The 15,407-nt window shown below is 43.6% G+C and overlaps 1 protein-coding gene across 9 annotated transcripts in view; it reads right to left on the reverse strand.

Annotated features, from left to right (window-relative positions):
* The window catches only part of FAM13A (family with sequence similarity 13 member A), a 397,958-nt gene that overhangs the window by 247,348 nt on the left and 135,203 nt on the right, over positions 1–15,407 (reverse strand). For 7 of the 9 annotated variants that reach the window (XM_068233233.1, XM_068233255.1, XM_068233252.1 and 4 more), the window contains 5 exons: positions 11,913–11,987; positions 8,703–8,780; positions 2,168–2,242; positions 1,953–2,027; positions 1,736–1,807 (listed from right to left, as the gene is read on the reverse strand). In XM_068233233.1, the coding sequence (XP_068089334.1) occupies positions 1,736–1,807; positions 1,953–2,027; positions 2,168–2,242; positions 8,703–8,780; positions 11,913–11,987 (375 nt within the window). The remainder of the gene's footprint in view (positions 1–1,735; positions 1,808–1,952; positions 2,028–2,167; positions 2,243–8,702; positions 8,781–11,912; positions 11,988–15,407) is intronic. The other 2 variants (XM_068233222.1, XM_068233239.1) reach the window with 2 other exon arrangements.

The following is a 15,407-nucleotide window of genomic DNA, read 5'->3' on the forward strand; positions in this document are numbered from 1 at the left end:
GCATGTCAAAGGAGTATATTAAGATAATTTTTTAAATTATTGGCTTGTAAATAGTGATGAACGCAAATTGAAAAAATGCACCTTTATTTCCAAATAAAATATTGGCTCCATACATAGTGATAGGGACATCATTTAAATGGTGTAATAAGCGGGACAAATGGGCAAATAAAATACATGAGTAGCACGGTAGCATGTATTAATTTCAAACTATAATGGCAGAAAACTGAGAAATAGTGATTTTTTCCATTTCTTTCTTAACATTCCTGTTAAAATTGATTTAGAATAAAATAATTCTTAGCAAAATGTACCACCCAAAGAAAGCCTAATTGGTGTCAGAAAAAACAAGATATAGATCAATTAATTGTGATAAGTAGTGACAAAGTTATTGGCAAATAAATGGGAGGTGAAAGTTGCTCAGATGCAAAAAATGAACAACCCTGTGGGCTGAAGTGGTTAAAGTTCCTCTTTAAAGTGTACCTGGAACGAAGAGAGGGTAAAATGTACACTTACCTTGGGCTTCCTCCAGACTCAGTCATCGTCCTCCTCCATCTCCTGCATCTGACTCTGAAAAGTGCTCCAGTTGGCGCAGGCGCAGTCCGGCAATGCATGCTCTCCCGTTGCGCTTCCACGCCCACGGGAGTAGGACGGGCTTACACGCAGCCGAGACGCGCATGCACAGTACGCCAGGACCGGAGGCCAATTTCAGAAGAACCAGGAGGTGGAGCAGGACAGCAAAGGAGCGATAAGCCTAGAGAGGGCTGTAGGAAGCCCCATGTATACATTTTGCCCCCCTCTGCGTCTCAGGTTTTCTTTAAAAGCAGACAAGTGCGAAAGGAAAATGTAAACGTTAGATACTAAGGGCTATCGCTTTTAGCCGCTCTTTGGAATCACTGGAGATTGCCAGCATTTCCAAAAGCGCTAGGCTAATGAAAGTCAATGCAGGTGCCATTGCGATTAGGGAAATTGAAATTGCGGGTCATGCAGCCTTTTTTTGCAGTGATTATACTCCACATACAATAAAAATAAATTAACAAAGCAAATTCACCTTTCAATCGCTGCGCAAAAGTGATTTTGCAGCTTTACCGTAACCACCCAAGAAAAAAAATTAAGGAAAAAAAAATTGTAAAACCCAAACACTCTGCAAACACAAGCACAAAAAAATTGCTTAAAAAAATAGCCAGAAATTGCTGTAAAATCACTGTACACAACACTTGCATCAACGCTGAGCAATTGCAATTAGTGTTCTGCATTCATCGCCCAGCCTTACCTAAATAGTGGCAAGCCTCTGGATGAACCGGAGGCTTCCCAGACCTTCTTCAACCCCAGCACTGCTGTGCAGGATCCTCCTCCTCTTTGTGGTCATGCTCCCATCTGTGTAGGAGCGCATCTGGGAGTACAGTCTTGTGCATGCCCAGTAGAACAAAGCCGTGCAGGAGCAGCTTTGTTCTACTGGGCAGGTGCAGACCGATAATCACACATACCCAGTAAAGATGTCTTCATACATGAACAAGGAGTGTGGTCACAAGATCATATTTGACTGCTTGTCAAATATGTTTAGAGGGACACAGCCCTCAAGGAAGATAAGGGAAGCTTCCTTCTATTGTGGCAAATATATATTTTTATAATGAGAAATATCTTCAAGAATGCTTTAACAATACAAGCAGTGAGGCTTAGAAGTATGTAAACTGTAAAGCATTTTTATATACGAAGATCGACATTTTCCTTTTTCACTTACTTTTAACCTTGGGGATAATTTAGGCATCTCTGCATCAGCATTACTCTTCATTGGCTGCTCCAGTGAATGCATCTGTTTTAAATACATAATATTAACCATTAAAAGCAGAACTACACAACGTGTTCTGAGCTAAAAAATTAAGAAATTGTTTATTGGGGATGAAGAAGAAATAGTTTAACAGTTACTTGTCTTGTACAGAATTTACTTTTTCTCTTACCTTTAACCTTGGGGATAATTTAGGCATCTCTGCATCAGCATTACTCTTCATTGGCTGCTCCAGTGAATGCATCTGCTTTAAATGCATAACAATCATAAAAAGCAGAACTACACAAAGTGTTCTGAGTTTGATAATATAAGAAATTGCTTATTGGAGGCGAAGAAGAAATAGTTTAACAGTTACTTGTCTTGTACAGAATTTACTTTATTTCTTACCTTTAACCTTGGGGATAATTTGTGTGTACGTTCATTGGCATTACTCGTCTTCATTGATTGCTCTTGTGACTGCACCTGTGACAAACATACAGTATAACATTAACCAAAGAAGTGACATGCAGTCAGTGGCGTAGCTACGGAGCTATGGGCCCCGGTGCAAGTTTTACATTGGGCCACCCAAGCACTCTATACATAACAATTGATACGGAGCACAAAAACCTGCCAAGAACCACCACAGTGTCAAAGGTGCAAGAAGGGGATAGGGAACAGTTTGTTAATGATTACTACTATTTAAAGCATCTATAGAAGTGATTACTACTAGCACAGGACCAACAGAGAGCTAATACGGTGTTTGAGGGAGGGCCCTTCAGGGCCCCCTCTAGCCCAAGGCCCCCAGGTGCAGTCGCAACCTCTGCACTCCCTATTGCTACGCCACTGCATGCAGTCCTATTCCTTATGGCTGCAGTAATACTTCAGAGCCCTTCTAATTTTTTCTGTTTCAGTAACTGATTAAGGTAGGCACAGTCTTGAGTTTGTGACTGGTATATGCTCTGCCCATACACAATATAATATAATCCCCACAGATCATCTTGCTATTTGGCTTGGTCACAGCACTGATGGGAAAAGGGTTTTATTTTAAGTTCCACTTCTTCATGGGCCAGTAAAGGCTTATACACACACCATCTTAACACATTCTTAAAGGAAACCTGAGAAGACACAGATAGCAGCATTAATACTCACCTGGGGCTTCCTCCACCTCAGTGTACTCCGTTACCTCCCTCGACGGACAGCTAATTTCTTCCACAATCTCGCCCGGTAATCTCATCAGTTGTTCTGCAGTGCACATGTGCAGCCCGGCCGAGCACCCCCACACAGCAGCATGGCTGACAGCTAATGAAAAGATTACCGGCGAGATTGTGGAAGAACAGAGCCACCTGAGAGGACGGCGAGGGAGGCAAAGAAGTACATGGGGCTACAGGAAGCCCCAAGTAAGTATAAATGCTGCAACTTTTACGTCTGAGGTACACTTTAAGTGCTTGGTCGAATAAATACCTTTTTCCAATTATATTGGCTATTTCTTCAAGAGAGGCAACTGCCTCTCGTTAGTATATTAGTTTTATAGTAATTGCACATAAGTGCTCCACCAGTGTTCATTATTCTTAGTTTTATTCCGCCACAAGAGATTATAGTTTTTTAGTGTTCCTGAAAAACTAATGAGAGTGACCAACCAAAAAGCACTCGAGAGCAGACCTGGAAAACCAAGCGGAGACAGTCATTTCCAGCACGCTCTGATGGTGGTGCAAATTGTTTATTTTAAACATTGTATGGTGTGTGGCCACCTTAACACTATCCTTCCCATCTCCACTCCCAACATTAAAGTAGTCTGAAACTCTGACATAACATTCAATAAAAATGTGTTTTCCTACTTTGTATTACTCATAGTTATCATATTTGCTTTTCTGCTCAAGTAATATTGTCTGTCTACAAATTCCAAGTTTCCAAAGTGTACTTTATCTTGCCCTGAAAGCTGCCTTTGCATTTTATTCCAGCTGCTTTTTATTATATATTAAAATCTTCTAGTGAGCTGTTCTGAACTGTGTGCTTGAAGCAGAGAGAGCTTCACAGAAAGTTTGTTTTCAGTTGTTACATTGGAATGTAAACAAAGATACTGTTATTTCCAGTCTGGATGCAGATTTCAAGCTGAATAGCCTTTGCATAGCAGGACAAAATGCTGTCTTTAACCATTTCAGTGATGTTCTGCTACACATTTTTTTCTGGGTTAGTAGCTTTAAAGCTGTTATGCTAGGTACACACCATACAATTTTCTGGCAGATTTACCTGCCAGATCGGATATTTCCAACATGTCCGATCTGAATTTCGATCAATTTTTCATTCGTTTTTTAATGTTTTTGTTCTATTCCAACAATGTCCTGCGCCAAAACTATGTACCTTGTATACCCTTTACGGGGAGCCAGTGGAGAATATATAATCCAAAAGTGCAAAAACATCAATACTCCACTGTCTGCTATACAAATTCACTTTATTCAAAATCGCTAGTACAAATCCCCCCCAAAAACCCATTTAAAAGAGCAGATCTGCAGTTTCTGTTCTAAGCTGACTAACAGCCGGCTGTGTCACTCATTCAGGACTCACATCACCACCGCATGCACACAATAGGGTAGACCTATCACTCCCGGGAGTAGCACCCACAGTCTGCTATTATTGGACAGTTCACATTAGTGCTCCAGAGCTACAGAATCCCTTATGTGGCAGCAGTATGCTGTGTTGTCAATACTTGGGAGCCATATTCACCCTGCTGGCAGGTTTAATTAGGGCTTGTTAGTAAGCGCTTGTGGTTCTTATCAGCGTTAGTTCATGCAAAGCAACGTATTAGAGTTTGCCAACGAGGGCTCTCACCACCTCCTCTTATGCAAGGCTCCCGCAATTGGTCTGGTTCACAGTCCTTGTGTTATACATGCCGCTCATGCTGAGCTCCATCCACTCCGCGCTACCCTGGCCACGCAAGCCTGCTGCTCGGGGTCTCCGCTCCCAGCGTGTAACAATCACGGCTGTCGGGGAACTGGAAGTGACGTCACCGCTCTGCTCCGCTCATCACTAGTATCGGCCGCCCACCGGCCTTCATCTGACGAAGGCCGGTGGGCGGCCGATACTAGTGATGAGCGGAGCAGAGCGGTGACGTCACTTCCAGTTCCCCGACAGCCGTGATTGTTACACGCTGGGAGCGGAGACCCCGAGCAGCAGGCTTGCGTGGCCAGGGTAGCGCGGAGTGGATGGAGCTCAGCATGAGCGGCATGTATAACACAAGGACTGTGAACCAGACCAATTGCGGGAGCCTTGCATAAGAGGAGGTGGTGAGAGCCCTCGTTGGCAAACTCTAATACGTTGCTTTGCATGAACTAACGCTGATAACAACCACAAGCGCTTACTAACAAGCCCTAATTAAACCTGCCAGCAGGGTGAATATGGCTCCCAAGTATTGACAACACAGCATACTGCTGCCACATAAGGGATTCTGTAGCTCTGGAACACTAATGTGAACTGTCCAATAATAGCAGACTGTGGGTGCTACTCCCGGGAGTGATAGGTCTACCCTATTGTGTGCATGCGGTGGTGATGTGAGTCCTGAATGAGTGACACAGCCGGCTGTTAGTCAGCTTAGAACAGAAACTGCAGATCTGCTCTTTTAAATGGGTTTTTGGGGGGATTTGTACTAGCGATTTTGAATAAAGTGAATTTGTATAGCAGACAGTGGAGTATTGATGTTTTTGCACTTAATGTTTTTGTTCCTCACTATAGCAACAATAATAAATGTACTCACTGCTGTTATGTGAATATGGCTACAGTGTATCAAAACTCATCACCAATCCTTGTGCCTCTTTTGCCGCTATCTACAATCTATACTGATCTGTTTGCCGTCCAGGCCAATCCATGCATTCAGTTATGTCATAGCCGAGGGCCCACAGTAAATGTCACTTTGGCTATCACCAGTTCCTAAATGAAGCGCCCTATAAATGCTAATTTACATTGCAGTCAATGAGGGCACTGTGAAACAACAGGCACCAGTGCGCCAAAATAAACCACTACATGCAGCTACTGGTAATGCAGGCCTTAACTTTGATGGTCTCAAATGTCATTTAGTATGTCACTCACAGTATTAAAGAGACACTGAAGCGAAAAAAAAATATATGATATAATGAATTGGTTGTGTACTATGAATAATTACTAGAAGTTTAGCAGCAAAGAAAATATTCTCATATTTTTATTTTCAGGTATATAGTGTTTTTTTCTAACATTGCATCATTCTCTAATATGTGCAGATTACACAACACTCAGCATTCAAAATGATTCTTTCAGAGCAGTCTGTGAACTAATGACCTCTCCTCTGGCAGAGAAAAAGTAAACAGTTCAATAACACTTGAGCAGTGGCGTACCTAGGGCATTTGACACCCGGTGCTGGGTATTATAAGACACCCCCCCCCCCCCCCCCCCCAAAAAGTAAAGGGGCAAAAAATGGGTGGCGCTATAACATGCGGCAAAAATGGGCGTGGCCATGACCGGATGAGGGCGGAGCTAACTGTAATTTGACGTGAACCCGGGTGAGTGTGATATGGAGGCTGCCATATTTATTTCTTTTTAAACAATACTAGTTGCCCTGCTGATCTATTTGGCTGCAGTAGTGAACTGAATCACACCAGAAACAAGCATGCTTGTTCAGGGTCTGTGGTTGAAAGAATTAGAGGCAGAGGACCAGCACGGCAGCCAGGCAACTGGTATTGCTTAAAAGGAGATAAATATGGCAGCCTCAATATTATTCTCACCTCGGTTCCCTTTAAAAGTGCAACGCAAAGACAGTGGACCCAAGTTTTGGTGACCCTTTCCCCAGAAAATTCACATAATTGTGCAGGTTTTCACAAGAAAATACACGTAATGTGTGCAGATTTGCCCAGAGAATACGTTCAATCATGTCGGCAGATTTGCCCAGAGAATACATTCAATCATGTCTGCAGATTTGCCCAGAAAATACATGCAATCATGTCTGCAGATTTGCCCAGAGAATACGTTCAATCATGTCAGCAGATTTGCCCAGAAAATACATGCAATCATGTCTGCAGATTTGCCCAGAAAATACATGCAATCATGTCGGCAGATTTGCCCAGAAAATACATGCAATCATGTCGGCAGATTTGCCCAGAAAATACATGCAATCATGTCTGCAGATTTGCCCAGAAAATACATGCAATCATGTCGGCAGATTTGCCCAGAAAATACATGCAATCATGTCTGCAGATTTGCCCAGAAAATACATGCAATCATGTAGCAGATTTGCCCAGAAAATACATGCAATCATGTAGCAGATTTGACCAGAAAATACATGCAATCGTGTGGCAGACCTGTCCAGAAAACTCTTCAATCGTGTAGCAGACCTGGCCAGAACATAAACGCCTGGCTGCTAATATAAATTAAAAAAAAACAAAAAACATTTACTCACCTGCAGCAGAGCTCCTGTTCCGGCCTCCGTCCAGTGCGCAGCTCCCACGATCCTCTGCAGCCAGCAACTCCCAAAGTCTCCAGAGCAGGGCTTCGGACATTTTACTACAGCCCTGCTCTGCCGCTGCGGTGAACTGATACGGCATAGGTAGCTAGCAGTTGCCCCCAGTATAGGTAGCTAGTTGCCCCCAGTGAAGGTAGTATAGTTGCCCCAATATAGCTAGTATAGTTGCCCCCAGGATAGGCAGCATAGCTGCTGTCCCCAATGTAGGTAGTGTTGCTGCCCCCAGTGTAGCTAGTATAGTGGCCCCCGTACAGCTGCCCTCCAGTATAGCTAGTATAGTGGCCCCCATAGTTGCCCCAGTATAGCTAGTATAGTGGCCCACAGTTTAGATAGTATAGTTGCCTCCATTGTAGCTGGTATGGTGCCCCCCCCCAGTATAGGTAATATAGTGGCCCCCATAGATGCCCCCCAGTGTAGCTAGTATAGTGGCCCCCCGTTTAGCTGCCCCCAGTATAGTGGCCCCCAGTATAGCTAGTATAGTGGCCCCCAGTTTAGGTAGAATAGTGGCCCCCAGTTTAGGTAGTATAGTGGCCCTCAGTTTAGGTAGTATAGTGCTCCCCCCCCCCCGTGTAGCTAGAAGGAGGGGTGACAGCAGGGATAGCGGCGGGAAGGGGGAAAATATCCCCCCCTCCCTCACCTGGGTCCCCTCCTTCTGCCTCTCTTCTCCCCCAAAAAATGCGGGCAGCGGGCCAGGGGCAGTGGGCAGCGAGCAGGCTGGCGCGGAGAATACTCACGTTACTTCCGCGTATCAGCCTGGAACGCTGCGTCGCCGTCACGTGCCTCAACTGCGCCTCCAATGATTGGAGGCGCAGAAGAGGCACGTGATGGCGACGCAGCGTTCCAGGCTGATACGCGGAAGTAACGCGAGTATTCTCCGCGCCAGCCTGCTAGCTGCCCACTGCCCCCGGCCCGCTGCCCGCATTTTTGGGGGGAGAAGAGAGGCAGAAGGAGGGGGACCCAGGTGAGGGAGGGGGGGGATATTTCCCCCCTCCCCGCCGCTATCCCTGCTGTCACCCCTCCTCCTAGCGCTGCTCTTCCCCTCCTTAGTCAGGTGTAGGGGGTCGTGGTGACACCCCCCTGGCTGTCTGGCACCCGGTGCGCCACGCCCCCCTGCGCCCTTAGGTAGGAACGCTACTGCACTTGAGATAATAAAAGTCAGATAACAGCCCTCTCCACGACTTTGAAAGTCGCAGAGCTTAATTGCTTTTTTGCATAGAGATAACAACTAGAGTTTCTTAACTCTTCCTGTACTGGAAACAATTAGACTGATGTATCTGATCTTAATGTTTTATTTCTTAGCTGTACTACACATACAAATCATAATATCATAATTTTTTTTTCGCCTTCAGTGTCTCTTTAAGTCATATGATAGTGAAATCCCCACACCTTATTTATACGACTGACTGCACAAGAGAGCCATTTGTATCGGTAACAAATTTTCATTGAATACATTCAACTTACTTTTAATCGTGGCGATACTGATGGAATATCAATTTCAAATGTTCTGATGGAATGAATGGGTTTGTCAGAATTATGCTCCTGTAAGAAAAAGAGGTAAAAATATATAACTAAAATTAGTAGCACTTCACGTGGCTTTAAAATATTACATTTCTTCATCAGTGATTATTCAAATGTTCAAATTACACAACTGATTTCATGCAATTCCACAAACGTAGTGTGCATCATGGAGTGCCTGTGCAACATACAGAACACTAGCGTCATCATTTTGCAACTAATTCTTAAAGGGAAGGTCCAAGCAAAATAAAAAAATGAGTTTCACTTACCTGGGGCTTCTACCAGCCCCATGCAGCCATCCTGTGCCCTCGTAGTCACTCACTGCTGCTCCAGTCCCCCGCTGGCAGCTTGCTGACCTCGGAGGTCGGCGGGCCGCATTGCGTACATTTTTACGCATTCCCGCTAGTGCAGGAACATTAACACATACATTTTTACGCATTACTGGTTCAATGCGTAAAAATGTACGCATTGAACAAGTAACGCGTAAAAATGTATGCGTTATTGTTCCTGCACTAGCGGGAATGCGTAAAAATGTACGCAATGCGGCCCGCCGACCTCCGAGGTCAGCAAGCTGCCAGCGGGGGACTGGAGCAGCAGTGAATGACTACGAGGGCACAGGATGGCTGCATGGGGCTGGTAGAAGCCCCAGGTAAGTGAAACTCATTTTTTTATTTTTCTTGGACCTTCCCTTTAATGAATTTTTTTTTTACATTCTTATGTATTTTACATTGACAGGACTGTACTGAAATCTTTCCTCACTGATTTGCATTCTGGTGAGGCTCACAGGTGGTGCATCTTTAGTGTGATTATTGCTAGCGCTTATTGGAAGTACAGTATGGATCTTCCCACTGTATGGTTAGTGGACAGTGATGTTTGTCATCTACTATATACAAGCCCATTTATGAGGCACTGATATGGTTGAGATATTATTTACACACTGAATAGTGCTGTAAAAAGTTTGCCATTCCGTGTGGGTATTTTACTGGATCCACCTCATTTAAAATCTAGTTGCTTGAGAATGTTTTTTTTTTTTTTTTAACCACTGCATATACTTCCTTTATATAAAGTCAAATATACCTGAATAGAAATGAAAGGTATTATGGAAGGAGGCCTTCAGTATAAACCAGGTGTCAGCCAGCCGCAGGTGTATATCTGGATAGAGGGGAGTCCTACTGGTATGGACGCTCCATCAAACCTCTCTCAACAGTCCACACAATACAACAAGAGCTTCCCACACAGGACTCAACCCTTCTCTTGTGGTATTGTGAGGGTGGCCTTCCCCACTTCCCCATGTGACATATATATATATATATATATATATATATATATATATATATATATATATATATATATATATATATATATATATATATATATATATATATACACATATATATACACATACACACACACTTTTTTTTTTTTAATCTTGGTCTTTATGACGCTGGACCTGAACTCAGAACAGCATAATCATTTTTTTTTTTAAACAGCCTTTATTAAACATAATAAAAGAATACACTCAACATGAAGATATATCACATTTCCAGTACAGCATTATAACGTAATTCTCAGAATAAGTTACATAATCACAGCTTGACAATTAAGCAGTTCTCATATCAAGGTAAAAAATAGTGTCCAGCATTTATCGTATCTAATCATAAGAAAAAGAGAAGCATAATAATTTTTAAACAAAAAAACATTTCTTTGCTACAGCTGATACAAATCCTAAAATAAATCTGCACTGTTTCTACTGATTCATGAAAGCAGACGTATTGTTAACATCCTGTGCTGTCAAATGAGCTTATCTGCCATCTCTGCCATGGCAGTTATATGACACAGGGGAGAGATCAAATTACAACTTGTGATTAGAAACAAATGAAGGGGAATTAAACAGGCTAAACTTTCTAAGTACATACAAGGTACATTTCTGTTTTCCTTCTGTCCTTTGCAAGCGTTCAGGTCCACTTTAAAAGGACCCTGAGCTGTGTCATAAAATAGAAAACTGGACTTACCTTGGGCTTCCTCCAGCCCATTGTAGCCTGCAAGGTTCCCGGCATCCTCCTGGCCCCCTCCACACTCCCACCAGTGGCTCCGGTTATGCGCCAACTTTGGGTGAAGTCAAGAGTGCTACCCACCGCGTCATCATGCCGGCCGCGGTTCTCTACAGACTAAACCGCGCATGTGCAGGACTCTTATGAAGTCCGGCGTTATGACGCAGCGGGGGCGACCACGCGCGACTTCTTTCAAAGTTGGCGCATTACTGGAGCCACCACCGAGAGTGCAGAGGGGGCCAGGAGGATGCCGGGGACCTCGCGGGCTACATTGGGCTAGAGGACATCCCAGGTAAGTCCAGTTTATTTTTTATGACACAGCTCATGGTCCTTTAAGACTACCCCATCAGAAACAGCAAATCAAACATTAAACGCTTTGCTGAAATAGGAAAGGAGCTGGACAGGTAAGGATAAGTGGTACTTACGTATTACCCCACCGACCTATCAGCTGATTCGTTGGTGGCTTCAAGAGGTTAGTTTTAGGCATAGGCGAGGTTAGTGTTAGGCATAAGAGGTTAGTGTTAGGCAGAAGAAAGGGGAGGTAATTGTTCAGCAGCAGAAAAAGGAGGTTAGTGTGAGGTATGGGAAAGGGGAGGTTAGTGTTAGACATCTGAGAGAGAGAGGTTAGTGTGAGGTATGGGAAAGGGTAGGTTAGACATCTAAGAGAGGAGGTTAGTGTGAGGTATTGGAGAGGGGAGGTTAGTGTGAGATATTGGAAAGGGGAGCTAAGTGTGAGGTATTGGAGAGGGGAGGTTAGTGTGAGATATTGGAAAGGGGAGCTAAGTGTGAGGTATTGGAGAGGGGAGGTTAGTGTGAGATATTGGAAAGGGGAGCTAAGTGTGAGGTATTGGAGAGGGGAGGTTAATATTAGACATTGGAGAGAAGCAATTAGTCTGATAAAGTTTTCTGCTCACTGCTAATAGCAGCTCCAATGAATCAGCTGTTAGGTCAATAGGCTAATATGCAAGTACCAGCTTAGTGCAGACATCAAGCTTCTGATTGCCAAAACCAAGTGCCCAAAGCCTAATAATATGGGTTTTAAGGGGCATGTGTGGAAGGCACCACTTAATCACAAGTCCACCACAAGATTTTCTTTTTCACCTACCTTTAATCTTGGAGATAATTTAGGTATCTGTGCTTCAGAACTACTTGTCTTCTTTGGCTGCTCCAGTGAATTCACCTGAGACAAATAAAAATTAACACAAACAATAGGAAAACAGCTGTGTAGATTACAAATGCCAGTTAAACGACCAGAATGGTGGTTCAGTTTCACAAACAAGACAACGATTTCTTAATAAATTCCACAAGTAATGATCAGAACCGAATAAGAATATAACAGTATACATATATCTGTGTAGGTCAGTTAAATGCTGTTAGCAATGAAGTAGCAGAGGTGGAGCTCTATGAGAAAGGGCCACAACTGGATTTTCTGACCACCTGAATTTGAACGTCCTCATTATTTAAAGAGAACCCGAGGTGTGTTTAAAGAATGTTATCTGCATACAGAGGCTGGATCTGCCTATACAGCCCAGCCTCTGTTGCTATCCCAAACCCCACTAAGGTCCCCTTGCACTCTGCAATCCCTCATAAATCACAGCCTTGCTGTGCGGCTGTGTTTACATCTGTAGTGTCAGTCTCAGCTGCTCCCCCGCCTCCTGCATAGCTCCGGTCCCTGCCCCCGTCCCTTCCCTCCAATCAGCAGGGAGGGAAGGGATGCAGGCGGGGACTGGAGTTCTGCAGGAGGCGGGGAGAGCAGCAGACTGACACTATAGAGATAAACACAGCCAGCTCTGACAAGCTGTTTGTCAGCAGCGTGGCTGTGATTTATGAGGGATTGCAGAGTGCAGGGGGACCTTAGGGGGGTTTGGGATAGCAACAGAGGCTAGGCTGTATAGGGAGATCCAGCCTCTGTATGCAGATAATATTCTTCAAACCCACCTCGGGTTCTCTTTAAAGCCCAACTCCAAACACTAATATTTTCTATACTCAGAGTTCGTCATTTTTAAATTACCTGGAACTTATCACCTGCCGCTTAATGCTGTATCAGTTTTCACATACACAGGTTGCAACCTTCTCAGACATTTGTGTCTGTGCTCTATCCCCATTACAGTCTAAACTGCATCATGGAACCGTAGCCCCATCTACAAAGCCTGCTTTTCAGTTGGGCTCATCAGATCAAATGACCAAAGGCTAGAAACGGAATAAGCTGCAGAAACCTTATTTGAAACAAAAAGGGAACATTTAGGTCTTCTATATACTAAGGCAGTGGTTGGTATGATACCAATGTATAAAACTGTGTATTTACAAACAAGGCTACAAAGTTGTAGTAACAATTTTTTTAGAACTGCGCATGCACAGAATGCTCACGCAGGTGGGCGCGTGATTGTGATTGCATGGAGAAGAGACCGTGCATGTGCAGTAGGAAGGACTGGAGCTCTAGTCGCAGATATTTTAGAGATGGCAATAGTGCAAGGGAGGGGTCCCAGAGGACGCACAGGGACCTGGCACACTACAGGGGCTGGAAGAAGCCCCAGGTAAGTAAAAATATAATTTCTTTGGCAAGTTCAGGTGTGCTTTAAAGTGTACCCAAGTTTTGGCAAAATGATATGCTTACCTAAAGAGAGGGAAGCCTCAGAATCCTATAAAGTCTTCTCTTAGTGCTGTGATGTCCTCCATTGCTAAGCACGGCACCCAGAAGATTAGCGACAAGGCATTGCAGCTAATCATATCGGTGCCACACAACCTCCTCTTCCTATAGTGTGGCTTCGCAGAGCTTCGGCTCGGGATCACTTTAAGTTACAGTAGAGCAACTTATTTGGAGTACTTTATTGCTTGCTGGGGCAGAAAAAGTAAAGAGCAATTCCTGAGAAATCAAGGCCAAGAAGTGAGAACACCTGAGTGCATAAGGGCTAAAGTCATCTAAATCTTACTATGGGTATTCAAGCTCAGGTCTTGATACACACATGCCGATATTCACTTCCATGTGTTTCAATTTTATTGGGAATGAGTACCAAGCAAAGAGGAATCTCAAAAATGTATATATATCACAATCCACACTTGAGCACACCACTAAGCTCAGGATAACATCAGGTTTCTGTGTTTGCAGCTGATTTCTTCTATGCCAGCCATCAGTGTGGTGCCGGGTTTTGTCTGGTTGGAAAAGATATAAATAGTCTTCTAGACTGTGCATGTATTTTTGTTAAGATATTCTTTATGCTTTGTAAAGGCCTGTTGAAGGGTCAATAACCCGAAATGGACTAGTGTCGTTGCCTAAATTATAATACCTGAATTGTACTGTTTCATCAAACAAAGCACACAGTGTCTACGATCTGTTTAACATGTTGACCTTCTATTTTTGTATTATGAAGATTTTTACAGTTGATTACAAAAAAACTGTTTACCTTTTGAAGAAAAATAATTTTTGAATATAATAAAGTGCGATATTAAATCTTGGAACTAGAGGTCTTCTTTCAATTTTACTCCAAGTTGTATACAAGCAAATCTCAAAAGAGTGACGCTGACCTTACACAATATCTAGCAGACACTAACTTACCAACCCTCTCTCTAGAGGACCGAGAAACACTAGATGCCCCAATAACAATTACTGAAATAATTGACGCAGTTGCGGATATGCAGACAGGTAAGACCCCAGGCCTAGATGGGTTCCCTGCCGAATACTACAAACAATATTCGATACTACTAGCTCCCAAACTGAAAGCCACCTTCCAAAAATCCTTTGATAGTGGTTCTCTTCCTCCCACTATGTCAGAGGCCCTAATAATTGTAATCCCCAAACCAGGGAAGGATCCCACAAGATGTGCTTCATATCGGCCTATCTCCCTCTTAAATACAGACGCGAAAATCCTTGCCAAAATATTAGCCACTAGATTAAACTCATGTATTTGCAAAATAATTCACCACGACCAATCAGGATTTATGCCTGGCAAAGGCACGGATATAAACTTGCGTAGGTTAATGACCAATATTGCCGCCGTGCATATAAACACCGGGCACCGAGTGGTAGCCTCGTTAGACGCCGAAAAGGCATTCGATACTGTAGAGTGGAGATATTTATGGGCAACCATGCGTAGACTTGGGTTCGGAAATAATTTTATCAATTGGGTTCAGATGCTTTACAACTCCCCTAGGGCTAAGATTCGCACAGGCAATATAATATCGCAGTTCTTTAGTCTAAAGAGAGGCACTAGACAAGGGTGCCCACTGTCACCCAGTCTATTTGCCATAGCAATGGAACCAGTCGCTGCCCGAATCCGGCAGTCTTCTGCGGTAGGGGGTCTATTGCTGGGAAAGTTACATGAGAAAATATCCCTCTACGCGGACGATGTCCTTCTGTATCTTAACGATCCCCACACCTCACTTGATGCAGCTCTATATCTTTTTGAGGAATTTGGTGAGATGTCGGGAGTTAGGATTAATTGGAACAAATCCATACTGTTTCCTCTAGATGATATATCTCTTGTGACACCTCCGGCAAGTGGCCCTCTTGTGGTGGTTGACCAATTTAAATATCTGGGTATTCAGATAAGGAAAGATATCAATAAATACCGAATGCTTAATGTGGATCCGATTATCCAGCAAC

The sequence above is a fragment of the Hyperolius riggenbachi genome, chromosome 1 (assembly GCF_040937935.1).
Source record: "Hyperolius riggenbachi isolate aHypRig1 chromosome 1, aHypRig1.pri, whole genome shotgun sequence".
Taxonomy (NCBI): domain Eukaryota; kingdom Metazoa; phylum Chordata; class Amphibia; order Anura; family Hyperoliidae; genus Hyperolius; species Hyperolius riggenbachi.